Source organism: Monomorium pharaonis, unplaced genomic scaffold (genome assembly GCF_013373865.1).
Source record: "Monomorium pharaonis isolate MP-MQ-018 unplaced genomic scaffold, ASM1337386v2 scaffold_724, whole genome shotgun sequence".
In the NCBI taxonomy this organism is placed as follows: Eukaryota; Metazoa; Arthropoda; class Insecta; order Hymenoptera; family Formicidae; genus Monomorium; species Monomorium pharaonis.
Window position 1 is genome coordinate 19,556 of NW_023416049.1, and position 19,008 is coordinate 38,563.

The window sequence follows — 19,008 nt, forward strand, 5'->3', positions numbered from 1 at the left end:
TAATCACGCTTAAACTCCTATATAATTAATTTAATGGTTCAATATAATTATTTAAATATAAATATGTATCTTTGTAAATATTTTTATAAAATTCGTGTAAAATATGTTTGTGTATAATAAAATCATTTGTTATATCATAAAATATTTTTTTCAACACCACAACTCAATCGACAATAAAATGATTTGTTCGTTAATTTAGCCGTTAGCGAATAACCTTGATATAATTGCTAAAATGCCATCCGATGATTCGCAGGTTTAATTGTAAGCATATAACAGTGAATATAATGATCGGTATTAATAGGGGTACCATTAGTGTGATGATAGGCAAATAGCTACACGTTACATCAGAGGATGTATTCGCCAAGACTGAGAACGATTCGAGCACGGCGATGCATTTGCGGAAGCATTTCGTCGGAGGCAATGACGCAAATACGAAATGCCGTATCGATACAAGCCGAAATATGACAGAAGGCGAGCCGAACGAAAAGCCCCGGTTCTCGAGCGGCACGTATCATGCATATTCGGCACGGAAACCCCCGGGTGGGATGAATTCTTAGTGCGAGCCGCGTGGAAGTCCGGGAATCTGCAATCCCCGTTTACGAATTTCGAACGGCAAGGTAATGGCTCGTGCGTAGTCGCGCGGTTAGAAATTACAGTTCGAATTCCATTGCCGTGGCCGACAACGGAGTGAATAAGAGAGATAGAGCGAGGGAGGGAGAAGTCGCGGAAAGGGGAGGATACGGATATTGGAGTAAGGCAGAGTACGGCGTCGGCAAACGGATAGAGAAGCGGAGAAGTAAACGTGGCTAGCTCGTACTGGCAGTTGACCCGCGTGCGAGCGGATATAACCGGTTTTCGACCTGTTCGGCAGCATTCTGGAATTGTAATCGCAGTTCCATTCGACCAGGGATGTTCTACGCACGTCGTAGTCACCCCCTCGACCTCCACTTCTGCCTCCGCGGGCGGTTACGATGCGGTCGGATTCCATTTTAATTACTTACCTTCGATCCGTGTCGTCGTACCCTGCATCCCGGCGCCTCGTGGTCGTGTCGCGTCGCGTCGCCTCGCGTCGCATCGCATTGCTTGTGATGTGTGTGTTCTCGCGCGATGTATTACTCTTCAGTTCAACAACACATAATATTTTCAGAATTGATCAGCAACCTTTCACTGAAAACAAAAGGACGATATGTTTACTCGTCGCTGAAATGAATAATTTTTTTGCCAATTCCATAGTAATAAAACTGTACGGTAAGTCTTTCATTTCTTAATTAATTGCAAGCTTAACTTGATCTTAAATTACGATTTAAAATGAAAAACTACTATCGCAATACAACTATGGAAAATTGTGAAGAAACAATATTATTCATTGATATTTTTACTAAATGGCATAACTTTGATTTTTAAAAATAAAATAGTTATTGAAGATTGCAATAAGTTATCTTATATATACAATGAAAAACCAATCTGTATAAATATACGTTTGTTTGTTATTTTGAACATTCGTATTTAATTCTCAACTTTATTAATCATAACCTAACAAATATTTTTTCAATAAAGTTTGTTTTAGAACATGACTTATTTTAAATAGAATTAATAAAAAAGAAAAATGATACGTTTTTCTCTTTTAACAGCAAAAGTATCAGATGACGATATTCAAATTAATTTCTAGATGTAAAACGGAAGCAGAGGAAATGATGAAACGTTTGCACACGCAGAAACTGTAATGCTAATTGAAATTATGTACTATATATGTGGTGTACCACTACGTAAAAGAGTTGATAAGCCGGCGCTTTTTTAAATTTTCTCCGACTTGACGTTACGCTTGATCTTCATAGTGGATGAAAACCAGGATATTCTCGCAAGTCGGAATGAAAATTGCAGAGCTATGATGCCGAAATAGCTACTATTTGTAAACGTGACATAGATTCCGTCCATGAAGTGAAAATGAAAAATACTTGAAAAGATACGCCCGCATAAAATCACATTTGTATACGCTGGCAAAGGAAGGCAATACAGTAATCAAACTCGATGAATTTTTAAAGGACCTGTTCTACTTGGACCATTGTTTCATTCGGATATCTCGGAGAAAAGTAGACGTAGGTACGCGTGCTAATATTGCGCGCGCAAAAATTCGAGCGATATGATTGAAGGAGCCGTAGTAATAATAAATTTTGCGCAATTTCTTGATATTAAATAATAATCTCTTATCTCTAAATCGCGTATAATACATACATTAATGTATGTATCATACGCGGTTCATGATTATACAATAGATGATACATTAATGTATATATCATACGCAATTTAAGATTATATAAATTATTACGACGATAAGATTTACAACTTCGAAGAACTTATCTTTCCCGAAATTTGAAGACATATACAATAATGATACGATCCTTTGTAATTCTGGGCACATGTCACTTGTAGCAACTTGTAATCAAGAAAGTAAGATACAGCGTGATAAAGAACGCATTTGGGAAACAAAGCATACGATCGTGTAAAATAATTCTTATCAAATTATTAGAATATATAATTTATACATTACTCTCTCAAATATACAAACTTATATAAAATACAACTTACATTAAATTTTATATATGTGCAGAGATCTCTCATAGTCGTTCATCGGATTTGGATTTTAGACATGTAACTCATTCGAGATATAAAATGCATGCCTCTTATACAGAAAGAAATACCATATATCTTTAAATCCTACGTATTTAAATAGATTTGGTAAAGATTTTAAGTAAAATTTTAATTTATAATAGAATATGAATTGAATATAAATCATATATGATAATTTTATTTTTTATTTGAAAAACTGTTCAATTTGCTGTTCTATTATAAATCTCAAAAGAGCAATTAATCGACCATAAATATTAATGCTACAAACTCATATATATGTATTTATAGATATTATTGCTTTTGACAATAACTAAAATAATGCAACTTAATAAAAATAATGCCACTTAGGTAATAGAATATTATGTAGCTGAAGCTAGCAGTCAAAGGCAGCAGCCAAACGCCCAGCAACCAGGGCCGAACATCTTATAGGCGTTTCCAGGGGACACCATTCAATCAAACGTTAAAAATTCCCTGATTATGAGATTTTCATTCGCGATCGTTATTAATTGTTTAGTGTTTTTTTAAATTGTTAATTACGTTAGTCAGATAAATACAAGGAACGCTGTCTTCAAATTTCTACGAAAATATTTTTGAAGTCTACAAAGACTTATTTAATCGTATATAAAAAATTTTTATAAAAATGCATTTTTGCAAAACATAGTTGATTACCAAAATAATGCAGCAATTATATTTTAAAGTACATTACCACTTTTTGCCGCACCCAGAGCCGAAGACGAGGACGTAGCGGTTTCACGGCTCCAAACGATAAAAATTAATTTTTAAAATATTTATAACAATTAGAAAAGACACGTCCTCTCGCAAATGATCGATCAGGTGATTGTACGTTACGGAAAGATATTTCCAGCCAAATTTGGTGGAAATCGTATTCTGCGTTAAGGCGTGGAGCGCAAAAAACGATAAGAATTAATTATTTAAATATTTATAACAATTAGAAAAATGCACGTCCTCTCGCGAATAATCGATCAGTCGATTGTACGTTACGGAAAGATATTTCCAGCCAAATTAGGAGGAAATCGTACATTGCGTTTAAGCGTGAGGCACACAAAACGATAAAAATCCATTATTTAATTATTTATAACAATTAGGAAAATGCATGTCCTCTCGCGAATGATCGATCAGTCGATTGTACGTTATGGAAAGATATTTCCAGCCAAATTTGGTGGAAATCGTATTCTGCGTTTAGGCGTGAGGCACACAAAACGATAAAAATCCATTATTTAATTATTTATAACAATTAGGAAAATGCATGTCCTCTCGCGAATGATCGATCAGTCGATTGTACGTTATGGAAAGATATTTCCAGCCAAATTTGGTGAAAATCGTATTCTGCGTTTAGGCGTGAAGCGCAAAAAACGATGAAAATCAATTGTTTAAATGTTTATAACAATTAGGAAAATGCACGTCCTCTCGCGAATGATCGATCAGTCGATTGTACGTTACGGAAAGATATTACCAGCCAAATTTGGAGGAAATCGTACATTGCGTTTAGGCGTGAGGCGAACAAAACGATAAAAATCAATTTTTTAATTATTTATAACAATTAGAAAAATGCACGTCCTCTCGCGAATGATCGATCAGTCGATTGTACGTTACGGAAAGATATTTCCAGCCAAATTTGGTGGAAATCGTATTCTGCGTTTAGGCGTGAAGCGCAAAAAACGATGAAAATCAATTATTTAAATATTTATAACAATTAGGAAAATGCACGTCCTCTCGCGAATGATCGATCAGTCGATTGTACGTTACGGAAGGATAATTCCAGCCAAATTTGAAAAAAATCGTACACTGCGTTTAGGCGTGAGGCGCACAAAACGATAAGAATCAATTGTTTAATTATTTATAACAATTAGGAAAATGCACGTCCTCTCGCGAATGATCGATCAGTCAATTGTACGTTACGGAAAGATATTTCCAGCCAAATTTGGTGGAAATCGTATTCTGCGTTTAGGCGTGAAGCGCAAAAACGATGAAAATCAATTTTTTAAATGTTTATAACAATTAGGAAAATGCACGTCCTCTCGCGAATGATCGATCAGTCGATTGTACGTTACGGAAAGATATTTCTAGCCAAATTTGGAGGATATCGTACATTGCGTTGAAGCGTGAGGCGCACGAAACGATATATATCAATTATTTAATTATTTATAACAATTAGGAAAATGCACGTCCTTTTGCGAATGATCGATCAGTCGATTGTACGTTACGGAAAGATATTTCCAGCCAAATTTGGTGGAAATCGTATTCTGCGTTTAGGCGTGAAGCGCAAAAAACGATGAAAATCAATTTTTTAAATGTTTATAACAATTAGGAAAATGCACGTCCTCTCGCGAATGATCGATCAGTCGATTGTACGTTACGGAAAGATATTACCAGCCAAATTTGGAGGAAATCGTACATTGCGTTTAGGCGTGAGGCGAACAAAACAATAAAAATCAATTTTTTAATTATTTATAACAATTAGATAAATGCACGTCCTCTCGCGAATGATCGATCAGTCGATTGTACGTTACGGAAAGATATTTCCAGCCAAATTTGGTGGAAATCGTATTCTGCGTTTAGGCGTGAAGCGCAAAAAAACGATGAAAATCAATTTTTTAAATGTTTATAACAATTAGGAAAATGCACGTCCTCTCGCGAATGATCGATCAGTCGATTGTACGTTACGGAAAGATATACCAGCCAAATTTGGAGGAAATCGTACATTGCGTTTAGGCGTGAGGCGAACAAAACGATAAAAATCAATTTTTTAATTATTTATAACAATTAGATAAATGCACGTCCTCTCGCGAATGATCGATCAGTCGATTGTACGTTACGGAAAGATATTTCCAGCCAAATTTGGTGGAAATCGTATTCTGCGTTAGCGTGAAGCGCAAAAAACGATAGAAATTAATTTAAAAATTATTTATAACAATTAGGAAAATTCACGTCCTTCCGCGAATGATCGATCAGTCGATTGTACGTTACGGAAATATATTTCTAGCCAAATTTGGTGGAAATCGTATTCTGCGCTTAGGCGTGAGGCGCACAAAACAATAAAAATCAATTTTTTAATTATTTATAACAATTACGAAAATGCACGTCCTTTCGCGAATGATCGATCAGTCGATTGTACGTTACGGAAAGTTATTTCCAGCCAAATTTGGTGGAAATCATATTCTGCGTTTAGGCGTGAGGCGCAAAAACAATAAAAATTAATTTTTAAAATATCTATAACAATTAGGAAAATGCACATCCTTTCGCAAATGATCGATCAGTTGATTGTGCGTTACGGAAATATATTTCTAGCTAAATTTGAAGGAATCGTATTTTGCGTTTAAGCGTGAGGCAAAAATTATAATCTTTGATTTGAACCTATATAGTATTTCTATCCAACATTTTTTCATTTCCATTCGAAAAAATTATTCTTAAATAATAAGAATATAATTTTCTTGATTAAACTATATAAAATTTAAAAATAAATCTTCATTCAAGTAAATTTTTTTTATTTAACGCAATATAATAAACGCAATATAAAAAATCTTATTTTAAGGTTTTCACTTTGAAACTAAAGATATTGTCCAAATAACAATATCTTTTTTTTCTGTGTAGGTCTTATCAGCCTTGATATCTCTAATTTGCTTCAAAATTTTGAGAAGAACATTGTCAAGGTGCTTAAATCTTAATCGTTTTGTTCAATGTATAAAAAAAAAGATTTTAATATAACATATTTTATGCTGGCGTACACTGAGAGAAAAATGTCAATGTACCGAGAAGCAAAATTTACTTACATTTCTTTGATATTTATTTGACACAAAAATATTTGATTATAACAATAAAATACATATTTTTATAAAAAAAATACCTAACTTTCTTATTAATTATGAGAAAATTTTCGTATAATTTTTACTCTAAATATAAATTTATTTCAGATCTATCAATTTTCTTTATAGTAATCAAATATTTGATTAGAAATATTTGATTACTATATTTATAGACAAATATACATTTATAGACAAATAACATTTATTTAAAAAAAAATAAACTTATTGTTCAGAAATATTTATTTCTTAAACTGTCGACATTTATTTCTGCCTCATTTGCATTGCACCATGCAATATGACGGACTAGTCATTGCCGCGGTGTCATCATTGTATTGTCGGCGTCGTGTTACACAGTGTTATACAGTACCTATAAGTGCATACATGGACTTGTAGACAGTGTCTTATAATATATGTTTCATAGTACGTATCGTATGCTTAGGCTGTGTTCAGAACATCACCGGGTACTCGCCAGAAGCCGATTCTTAAAATCGTATGCAAAAATTTTGTTGCGTTCGTCGCATACAAAATAACTGCACATTCATCGATTGGTATATACTTTTTAGATCTCAAATTATATATCAATTAGTGAACGCGCAGCATTATTTTCGTATTCAAAATTTTAACAAATATTCATTTCAATGTAATATATTAACATTGTGGCCTCAAATCAAATTAGATTATCAGAAAAATACAAGTTATTTAGCTAAATTAAATTTATTTGTAAGAAATAAACTATCTAATAAAAACTGAAAAAAATTTGATACTTACAACTCATTTTGAGGAAATAAACGATTATTTGCGATAATAACATTTATTCCAAAAGTAAAATAAATTGTTTATTTGCTATAAATAAACATTTATTTTGCCCTATTCAAATAATGGATTTATTTCGTTCAAATAAACTTTACGTCTTCCAAATAAATTTTCAAGCATTTTTCTCTCAGTGTAGCAAATATTTTTTAGTTAGTTATATCGTTAGTTTTACACAGATTTGTTGAAAATTTAATTTTTATTTGCAGTAAATAATTTTGTAAGATTTTACAACGGATAATATTTCAGTGAATTAGATTATTCTAGCAATTCAGATTTCTGTGAATATAGGTTCATTTACGAAATTTTTAATAAATAATAATTGTAATAAATTCAATTATTCTTACATTAAGATGCAGTAGAATATCCATAATTTTTTCTGCGACATAGATTCTTATTTCTTTCTTCTACGTTGTTTTTCATTCCAAAAGTAAAAAACTTTTAAATCTTATGTGTGATTGTAGTTTATTTCTACTTTTCTTTCTCATCACATTTCTCTTTTTTATCTCTAAATTTTTTCGTTACTCAAGTCAATCTAGTCGAACATCCGCAGTTTTAAGAGACTTATAGTATTGGGAAGTATGGCATTTTGGGAAAGTGCGACAGTTGCAATCAAGTAGTCGTACCACACTAAAAAAATCCAAATTCTTCCTTTAATGTGTTGCCGCCAATATTATATAAATTGCTAAAATAGAACAGGGCCACTATTCCGTACAGCGGTTACTGATAGTTGTCGGTTTGATAACTGTCGTTGCGCATATATTTTCATATATCAAAATACGTGCGCAAGACTTATCGAACCGACAACTATGGATAACCGTGTACGGAATAGTGTACGGAATAGCAGCCCAGATATCTTTATAAAAAATAAATTCTTATAGAGATTATTGTTAGATTTTCTAAATATTAAAATAAAAATTTAATTTTACAAGTATGCAAATAATATAAAAGAGATAACAGGGATGATGACAATATTTAAACTCTCTATATTTTATTTTGAGTAAAAATCAAGACGACTTTAATAAGTAAATAATAAATAAAATAAAAAAGATTAAGATTTTTTTATTTGTGAGAACATTAAGTAAAAGGGGATCGTGAATTATCTAATAATAAATTAATATTAATATTGAATATTTTTTTCAAGACACTTAAAAGTTTACTTTCTTTAAAACGTTAAAACATTTTTAAAATAGCGCAAAAATGGAATAATCAAAATTATTACAACTTAAAAGGGTTTTAAAAATAGTCGACCTCATTATCTGACTATAAAAGAAAAACAATACTTCTAATTTTTTTACAATTTCGATACTTTGTCGCGTACAATTATTATTACATTTTACATTTTTAACATTTTATTTTAAGCACGGTCCATCCATTATTCGGTATTCATATTCTATTCGGACATTCTCGTAGTTCATCAATATAAACTTAAGCAGAAAAGTTAACCATCGTGAGGTCCGAAACTACTTTATACTTTTCCTCATTCGCTTTTAAACTCCCTTGCACGATAAGTTCTTCTAATGAGGAGGTGATATATTTTAAATTCATTGAATTTAAGTTCGATTCTTTTACTCTTTCGAACATTATACGCTTAAAAAGTTGTTCGAAGGACTATTACATTGTCGCTGCCAGTAGTGTGACCTCAATTGTAATTTGTCGCTGGTAAATTGTGGCTACTAACAACGGATCTAATTTTCTATTGTAACAATCTAATTTATACCAAATCTGAATATCTATATGAAAGAATTTTACAAAATTGTAATTTAAATATTCTTCTTCTCAAATTATCGAAGCATTTGTAAAAATAATTCAAAAAGACTGTGATACAACTTGTGCGTTATTTAATTTAGAGAATAATTCAGTTTTGCAAATAATTATTCATTCTGTTGCAAATATTATTCACCTTTGAATAAATCTAATCTGAGTAATTCTTCACTCCGAGTAAATTGCTCGAATGCTCAACTCAAAAGGAGTATTTCCTTTGTATGTCATAATATGATTTTCCTCGCAACAATAACATTTTATCTTAAGCGCTATATTGTGGGACGTTGTAAATATCTTGAAAAATCTAAGTATCACGATTGTGTACTTAAATTAGTTACTATCATGAACAAATCTGTACACATGTGATCTATGTAGTATCTTTTTCTAACATTAAAACATATTTAGTTAAAAGAATATAAAAGAATATATTATAAAGATCTACATAAGAATGAGGCTGAATTTAATTGGTGGTTTGCGTATGTGATATTAGAGATATAAATATAAAATTTTCTCTTATTTTTCTACATATAATATTTAATAACATAATCTGTTATTAAATATTTTCTATGATACACTGTGTGATGAGACGTTTTATCTAACTGTGTCAGATAACTGGGCTTATTTCGAATCCATGATTTATCTCTTAATCGTTGATAATATTATTAAACATTAGTTTTTAAGCAATTACACTTATACAATTTTTAAAAGAATTCTTTCTCAGTCTTTTGTAAAAAATTAACAAAAATCTAGATATTTATAAATAGATTATAAATAATTTTAGCGCGTAAAATCTAAATACTAAAAAAACACAATAATAAATAAAATATTCGCCAATAAGTGAACGGAAGGTGAACCATTTGTTACTATTTATACATTTCAAAACCTGTACTAATAAGCACTACATATCAGTTCAAACGAAACCAACATCCAACGATATTGTTACTCTTCCGTAGCCTAATATTATTAAGATAATCAAAAGTAGAATATAGACAAGTATCAAAAACAATTTTTATTGTAGACTCGTTATGAAATGTCTTGAGTTTGATTGACCCCAAATGACCATTCTAGAAGATTTATAAACTGTAAAAATCTCAAAGATGACGAAATTTCAACGTATCATCGTGCTAATGTTTTATTTCTGTTTATTAACGACATTAAAAACTGAGGCGTTGATTATCTCCACGAGACCAACGACAATTTATACAGAAGATGATTTAAAGCTACGATTAGTCAACGTGGTGATAATCTGAAAAATAATAATACTTAAAAAAATACCTTCCCGGGTGTATATTAAATTAACACAAAAAATGTGAAATTTTCAGGTATTCAGACACGGCGATCGCACAACAGACAAGAACTATGAATCTTATCCAAATGATCCATATAAAAATAACGATTTCTATCCAGATGGTGACGGACAGTTAACTAATGTAAAATTAGATTTATACGTTAGAGCATAGATATGTTATCATTTTATTGAATCTTTTATTGTTAAGACTGTCTCATAACGTATTGCATATTTGTGAAAGAAATCTGTAAAAATTACATTCAGATTGTCTCATTTGCATATTTTCTTTAACGGAATTCCTTCAATTTGGAATTAATTTTTTCACAAGATAACAAAGAGGTTACAATTTTCTGTAACTTTATAATCTTCAAAATTGTATGTTTTATAATTAAATTTCGAGTTTAATTTGAAACTATTCCATTTAAAACTATTTAAAAAATATATAATTGTTTGAGTTCAATTTTATAAAAATCTGTTTTATAAAAATCTCTTTTTTAATTACTCGTAACTCAAAAATGAACAAATGTTTCAATATTGTTGCCAAGAAAAAATTGTTCGAAATGTAATCCCCGAAAAATGAAAGATATAAATTAGTATTAATGCATGCATTGTATCTTCAATTCTTTATAAAGCTTTTCATGTATCGTACATACAGTCGTTCAACTAAACACGTCCGCAATAGCCGAAAGACGTTTTTCTTATTTCTTCATTTTCACGTGGAATACGCTGTTCCTTTATTTTCAAGTTTACGTCAAGCTAAGCAATATTAATAACACGGCCGCTGTTTCTTCTTCCTTACCTACATTTTTAACGATATTTAAGGTTGGCAAGAATAGATCATACGCATTAGGCTTGTGGCTAAGAGATAAATACAATAGTTTCCTTGGAGATATGTATTACCCACCAAATGTCTACGCACGTAGCACGGAAATGTCTCGATGCAAGATGACTTTACAATTAGTTCTTGCAGCGCTTTATCCGCCTGTTGATAGACAAAAATGGAATGAGAAACTTTCTTGGCAACCAATAGACTTAATATATACATCACGGCATGAAGATAATCTGCTGAATCCATCATTTGCATGCCCTATGTAAGCAAAGATCATTTCTTCAATCGATAGTTATAAGTTATCGATCGGATGCAATAATTTTTCGGTTACAATTGCGTTCATAAGAATATTTCACGACAGTTTTAATATTCACGGTACGTTAAATATTATTATTTTTGAACGTGAAATAATTAAATCATTAATACAATTAATATATTTTATAAAAATATATTTTTTATACATTTTTCGATATTTCAATAATCCTTAAAATTTTATAGCTTTGTATTTTATAAAAAATATACTTTTTATTATATAAAGTAAAAAAATACATTATATTTCATAATAAATTATTAATAAACATAATTATCACGTACATTCAATATTTCTTTAAATTATTTCTTGATAAAAATATTAAAATTTCTTCTTGTGCATTTTGTAACAGATTCCAAAAAATTTATGAGAATCAACTACAAAGTCCAGAAGTGAAAAAGAAAATAGAAGAGTTTAATGATTTAATGGCGGACGTATCAAAACATACAGGAAAAAATATTACCAGTGTCAGGGATCTCGCTCTTATATATCCTACTTTATATATAGAATCATTTATGGGATTGCCTTTACCAAAGTGGACAAAAAACATATTTCCAAATGGCACTCTTTTAAATGCAGTTTACTTAGATTACGAGCTATTTAATTACAATGAGTTAAATAATCTCAATGGAGGCACGTTTAAATTTTATGTGTGTGTGGCCCATTCAATTCTTAAAAAATAAATAGATAATATGTGCATAAATGTTATGTATTTTATTTACCATTATTATTCATTATGTTCTTTTTTATATTTCTTGAGATAACGTGATTAAGAAAAAACAATTAAAATTTTACATTTATTATCATATTATATGTTTTTCACATAACGTTTTTCGCACTATAATAATAACAGTAAGCACATTATAATCTTTTTATATGTATTTTCATAAAATATTCATACTCAAGTGTATTATTTGCAGGTGTGTTATTGAATAGAATAATTAACGATATGAACAAAGTGATCAATAAAACTTTGCCGGATCGAAGGATTAATCTTTTCTCCGCACATGATGTAAATGTAGTTGGATTGCTATACGCTTTAAATATATCCGTTATTTTTCGACGTCATTTTCCGACGTTTACAAGCAGCGTTATTGTAGAATTATATGAAGATGACGGAGAATATTTGGTTAAAGTATGTGTAATTTTACTTTAAACCAGTCACTTAATTAACAAATAACTAATGGATAATCATTTCTTGCAGGTGTTATATTACTTAGGTATTCCATCGGAAATACGAGAAATTAATATTCCTGGCTGCGAAGTATTATGTCCGTATAATAAATTTGTCGAATTAACAAAGTCAACTACTGCACTTAAGGGAGTTCCTCTGCTCAGGTCTGGCACAACAAGTGGTACAGGGGTTCAAGTAAAGAAAATATTCAAATGACCATTTTGTTGTCTTCTTTTTTTTGCTGTATATGGTCTAAAGTTAATAATGGTGAATATAAAAAAAATTTGGCTATAAAGTACTACCTTCATTATTGAAATAATTTTTTTTTAATTGAGAATAAGCATTTTTCACTATTATACCATCCTTAGATAACTAAATACAACAATTTGAAATTCATGTTGTATCACTAGCACACGTTTACCACACTTACGTGCTGTATTACTTCGATTATTGTAAACTTTTTTTATCTTATCAATTATTTCACTCAAATGAGCAAGTGCATTGTTTCAAAAATTTAACAGTACTTTCTAGACAGTTAAGATATATTGTTGTAAAGTTTCACTAACATCTGTTTATTACTTCTATGTTAATACAATAAAAAAACCTGAAAATTCATCGATTCCCATAAGAGCCCATATGAATAAAATATATATTTAATATCTAAATAACTAGCTAGTTCAGCTTTCTAAAATTTTGACAGTCAATTTATATCACTAATTTGAACTTCACTACAAAGTTTCATGAAAATCTGTTCATTTTGATTTAGCAGCGGAATTCCCTTAAGCCGTGTCATTTAGCAAACCCAAATTTGAGTGAAACCCCTTTAAACAGTTTAATATTCAAGCGTGCAAGAATTAACGAAACACTTTTAAACAAAGCTTCAAATTGGTGAATTAGATTGGTTTATAGAAATTTTTCACCAATCTAATTAGCCACAGTAATATTTCTTCACAAAGTATCTATTATTTCTCTATTAAAAACGGATTATAAAATCAATCAATATTACATTTATGTCAAATAAAAAGTGAGAGATATCTAACATTATCATTAGCAGCTTAATTTTATTTGAATGTATAACTAAAATAGCTGATGAAGAAAGAAGCATTTTACAATGTCACGTCTCAAAATGTGTTTTCAATTTTATAGTACTGTTGTGAGCGAAACACTCACAACCAATAAATACATATTATAAAATAAAGGAATAAAATATTAAAATAATAAGATAGCTCGCCGAGAAAGGCTCGCTATCATAAGGTGTCAGGTGACACATGCCTCGTGCGCTGCCGGCCGGTCATCGCACTGGGCAACGCACCAGCCACCTTAACGAAGTAGCGAAGCCAGCTTAGCAACAATCATGCCACCGGAAATGCATACCTGCATTTTGGCAATTGTTGCTAAACTCGCAAATATTTCCCGCGCGCCGGATGCGCGCGGGAATGACCATATATGGTCATACGGAGGGCCCGATGCCCCCACTAATAATTAAATCCGCGACACTATTTAAGCCGCTGCCGAACAGCGGCCAGCGGGATCAGTAATCAGAAATCAAGCCGATACGTACGGCCCGTACAAGTGCATTAAGAGTTCGGGACTTAGCCGCTAGCAAGCGAGCAACGAGACGACGCGGTAGCTCCGAGTCACGCGTCGTATCTAATCTATTGTAACACGACGCGGCACCTTCGCCGACCGCAACCAGTGTACAACACAGAAATAAATCTTATATCAGTTTAAATTAAAATCAGTGAGTGAGTGATTTGAGGACCCTGCCTACAAAACCGCCTCTTTCCGCGAGTTCTAACTCCTTGGGCGACAACGAATCCCAAAAAATCTTTTGTCGCACCGCAAGGTACGGCAAAAATATTTTGTTGTACCGCAAGGCGCAACAAAATTGGTGGCAGCGGTGGGATAGATTAACTGCCAGGAAGGAAGGCAAACAACTCCAACGAGGAACTACCTACAAGGCCAAGGGACCGACGTCACGAGCCGAGAGCAGCTGAACGACCTCGAGGACCAGCTGACTGGACGAGCCCGCCGAGCAGAACTCAGCCACGGCTCAACACTCAACGCAGCGTAATCAGCGACACCGGAGTACCGACCTACCGCAATACACAGCTGACAACATGAAGCGAAGCGCAGCGTTACTGTAAGTCGAAATAATATTGTATAAAGCGAAATACGAAGGGCAAAGCGATAAGCCCTATTAATAGTAAAAACGTGTTGATCCCCCGGTAATCACATAACGATTATCGTAAGCGTAGAATAGGCGTGAATGTCGAAAGACAACGACGCTGCTATAGCAAACGACTCGTGGTTGCATAGCGAGCAAGCCACTCGAGCTATCGAATACTGCGAACAAGCCGTCATAGAAGCACGCGATAGAGTCCGTAGAGAACTAGATAGCGAGTTACCGGAAAACGTCATCCGCGAACGAGAATTCCCATTCGCGAACCTCGACGCGAGTTTGTTTCAAGGCGAATTCAACGCGACACGGCAACACCGTGTAGAACGACGAACACGACCGTACGAGAGTCGCACCCCTAGTCGCGTTTCGTCACGAGGCGAGTTCTCACTTACGTCATACGAGTCCGACATTTTCGACCCAGCTGACTTTTTTCAAACGGACGCGATGCCTAACGACGATCAAGCAGAGACCCAACAATTCATCGCCGGTGCAGAACAGGAATTACAGAATCTGCACCACGAACTAAGTGCTAATGCATCACGACTTGCCCGCACTGCCACGCAAAGAGACGATGTGCAGGAAATACGAGAAGCCTTACGTGCAATGATGCACGAGGTCCGGAGACTGACCAACGAAGTCAACGAGGTGCGAGAAACAAATTCGCGAACACTACGTCCGCACGCGCCTCGACAAACGCGATATAGCCGGCGAGAAACCGCGTTCGAGTACCCGGACGACGACGTGCGCCGACAGAGAGGTCGCGGAATATTATCATTAAAAGAAGCTCGCGGAATGATACCCGAGTTCGACGGCAACGCGAGTAAATTACAGGAGTTTTTGAGCGCCATGACTTACGCGATCGAGAACATAGATCCGTCGGATGAAGTGTCCTTACTAGGCGCGATATTGTGTACCAAACTGAAGGGACGCGCTATGTTAGATTTTCAGACACGACGGATAAGCGATTTCGTGCAATTAAGAACGGAATTAGAATCGTGCTATGCGAGTAAACGAAGCACAACACATTTACAGCTCGACTTCAATACCCTGAAGCAAAAGCCAGGAGAAAGCGCTCGAGCCTACGGACTGCGTACAGATAAGCTCACGATAGACCTGTACGAGTCGATGATCGAAGGCCGACACCAATACACGGCCGAACATAAGCGCATCATTTTAGAAATGCTGCAGCAGCAAGCATTGGAAAACTATCAAATAGGGCTACGCGAAGATACAAAGGCAGTAGTCCGATCGCGCGGATACGTTACGCTACAGGACGCGATAGCAGCCGCAAGCGCAGAGGAAAGAATCAAGGGTCCCGCCGTGAGTAACACGAGACGGACACCCGACTCGCCGAGGCATTACGACAAGTCTGATGCCCGTTGCCGAAATTGCGGCAAGTATGGCCATTACAGTAAGGATTGCCGGAATAACAGGAGCAGTAATAGATACGCCCTGCCGCAACCAGACAAACGTATAAATGCAATCGACAAGCATTGCAACTATTGCAAAAAACGCGGACACACTCGCAACGAGTGTTGGAATCTACACGGACGGCCTAAAGCAAAGGTACCGAACGCGCAAGGAAAATGCAAAGCACCGAGATAACGGGAGCGAGAAAGAAAGCGATAACGCAAAAAAGAAACTCTGACTCCGAGCACAGTAGCGAGGAAGAAGGAGCGACGAGCCGCACACAGAGTACGCGCGCTCGAGCGTATCAAGTGACGCACGTAAGACGAGACGGCACACGATGCGACGGTCTTGACCTAATTACGCTCCCAATCAAAGAAACACGCGCTGGTAAAATCGACATGTTGTTCGATTCAGGCGCGACGATATCATTAATAAAGGTAAAAAACCTAAAGGGAAAAACACGAATTTATCCCGAAGAAGTATCACTGGTAGGAATAACTGGCCACCGAGTGCATACTATAGGAAAGATGCAAGCCACTATCACGATAGGCGAGCGAGAAATTAAACACGCCATATACGTGGTGAGAGACGATTTCCCTATGGAATACGAAGGGATAATCGGCCTCGATTTCCTGCGCAAACAGCATGTATCATGCGACTACAAAAATAAGACAGTGACCATAGAAGACGTCACCCTGCGACTTAAACCATATAATAAGATTATTTTAAAACCGCGCAGCGAAACCATCGTTCGTGCAGTAACGAACCGAAATAAAACCGGGGTAATCCGAGCCAAAGAAACTTCGCCCGGCATCTACATTGGCAGATGCATGGTAGAGCCGAAAAATTTTATGTGCCCTATAAGCATAATTAACACCACGGATAGACCAGTGGAAATCACCACACCGATCGTTACTGTGGAAGATATCGAAGAAGATGTCATGCAACAAGTCTATGTCGTGACCTCCGAAACGGAATGCGAGACAAAGCTTCCCCGCGGAGAACGCATATGACAACTATTACGCACGCAGCATCTCAATCCAGAGGAACGAAAGGCACTCAATCGGATATGCAATGAATATCAGGATATATTTCATTTAAACGGAGAACCTCTGACGTGTACCTCGACGGTGAAACACGAGATCAGCACGCGAGCCGACGCCGCGCCTGTGAACGTGCGACCGTATCGCCTCCCCGCCAAACATAAGGAGGAAGTGAGTACACAAATAAAGGAAATGCTGAAAAATAGCATTATCCGCTCTAGTACGAGCCAGTGGAACGCACCTTTGTTAGTTGTGCCGAAGAAAACTGACTCGACTGGAAAATCACGACTTCGAATAGTGATTGACTTTCGAAAGTTGAATGACTTAACTATTGGCGACTCATTTCCACTGCCGAATATTGATGAAATATTAGACCAGTTAGGAAATGCCGAATATTTCACGACGCTAGATCTAGCGTCGGGGGTACCACCAGATACCCATGGCTGAGCATGATAAGCCGAAAACCGCATTCTCGACACCGTATGGACACTACGAGTACAACCGGATGCCGTTCGGACTTAAAAATGCGCCAGCCACATTCCAGAGGCTAATGAATTCTGTGCTTACTGGAATGCAAGGACTTAGATGCCTCGTGTATTTAGACGACATTGTCATATACGGATCAAGTCTAAAGGAACATAACAAGCGCTTAGAAGAAGTGCTATTACGCCTACGGGAAGCTAATCTGAAGCTACAACCCGACAAGTGCGAGTTCCTTCGAAAGAGGTGAATTACCTCGGCCATATTATTTCAGAGGACGGGATAGCACCCGATCCGGAAAATTACAGGCAATCAAAGATTTTCCAGACCACGCAAAGTCAAGGATATTCAATCCTTTATCGGACTTGCAGGTTATTATCGGAAATTCATCAGCGACTTTTCTAAAATTGCTAAGCCAATGACGAAGCTAACAAAGAAAACTGAAAAGTTCGTCTGGACTACCGAACAGCAGATAGCGTTCGATACATTGAAAGAAAAATTGATGACGGCACCTGTGCTACAATATCCGGATTTCACCCAGGAATTCAACGTGACCACGGATGCTTCCGACTATGCAATCGGAGCAGTCCTGTCACAGGGACCGGTAGGTAGCGACCGACCTATTGCTTACGCAAGCCGAGTGTTAAATCGCGCGGAGCAAAATTATAGCACTACCGAAAAGGAGCTGCTAGCAATCGTATGGGCTGTTAAGCATTTCCGCCCATATGTGTACGGCGTAAAATTTAAAATAGTGACAGATCATAAGCCACTTACATGGTTATTTAGCGTAAATGACCCCGGATCGCGACTAATTCGATGGCGATTAAAATTAGAAGAGTATGACTATGAGATCATACACAAGGCCGGTCGAGCGAACGCGAACGCCGACGCGCTGAGTCGAAACGTGAAGCGGGAGGCTCGCGTTACGGAAGACTCGGATAAGATCCTCGCGCTCGAAGAAGACACTGTACACACACAAGTAAACACGCCGATAAAAATAATGAAAGTATACAGGAGTATACTGAGGAAGAAAAGAAACAGATTCTATATGAATACCACGATGCCCCGACAGGAGGACATCAGGGAATTGAGCGAACGATAAGACGAATACGCCTGAAACACAACTGGCATGGATTAACAGCCGACGTAGAGAGATACATAAAGAAATGCGAACTCTGCCAGAAGAACAAACTCTCTCGCAGAATTAAAGCACCGCTAGTTATCACCGATACACCAAGCAGACCCTTTGAAAAGTGCGCGCTGGAT

General features: G+C 35.3%; 1 protein-coding gene across 1 annotated transcript; it reads left to right on the forward strand.

Annotated features, from left to right (window-relative positions):
- Window positions 1–6,838: 6,838 nt before the first annotated feature.
- LOC118648818 (venom acid phosphatase Acph-1-like) lies at window positions 6,839–12,843 on the forward strand. Its single transcript, XM_036295240.1, has 7 exons — window positions 6,839–6,872; window positions 10,045–10,264; window positions 10,349–10,456; window positions 11,137–11,405; window positions 11,806–12,086; window positions 12,374–12,588; window positions 12,658–12,843. Exons 2-7 carry the CDS (start codon window positions 10,124–10,126, stop codon window positions 12,841–12,843), a joined length of 1,200 nt encoding a protein of 399 aa, XP_036151133.1. The 5' UTR covers window positions 6,839–6,872; window positions 10,045–10,123.
- The last annotated feature ends 6,165 nt before the right edge of the window (window positions 12,844–19,008 follow it).

Excerpts from the sequence above, each read along its gene's own strand:
- LOC118648818 (XM_036295240.1), top strand. The coding sequence starts at position 10,124 with ATGACGAAATTTCAACGTATCATCGTGCTAATGTTTTATTTCTGTTTA. Across the intron at positions 10,457-11,136 it reads GTGACGGACAGTTAACTAAT|GTTGGCAAGAATAGATCATA; the intron begins GTAAAATTAGAT and ends ACGATATTTAAG. Across the intron at positions 12,087-12,373 it reads GTTAAATAATCTCAATGGAG|GTGTGTTATTGAATAGAATA; the intron begins GCACGTTTAAAT and ends TATTATTTGCAG.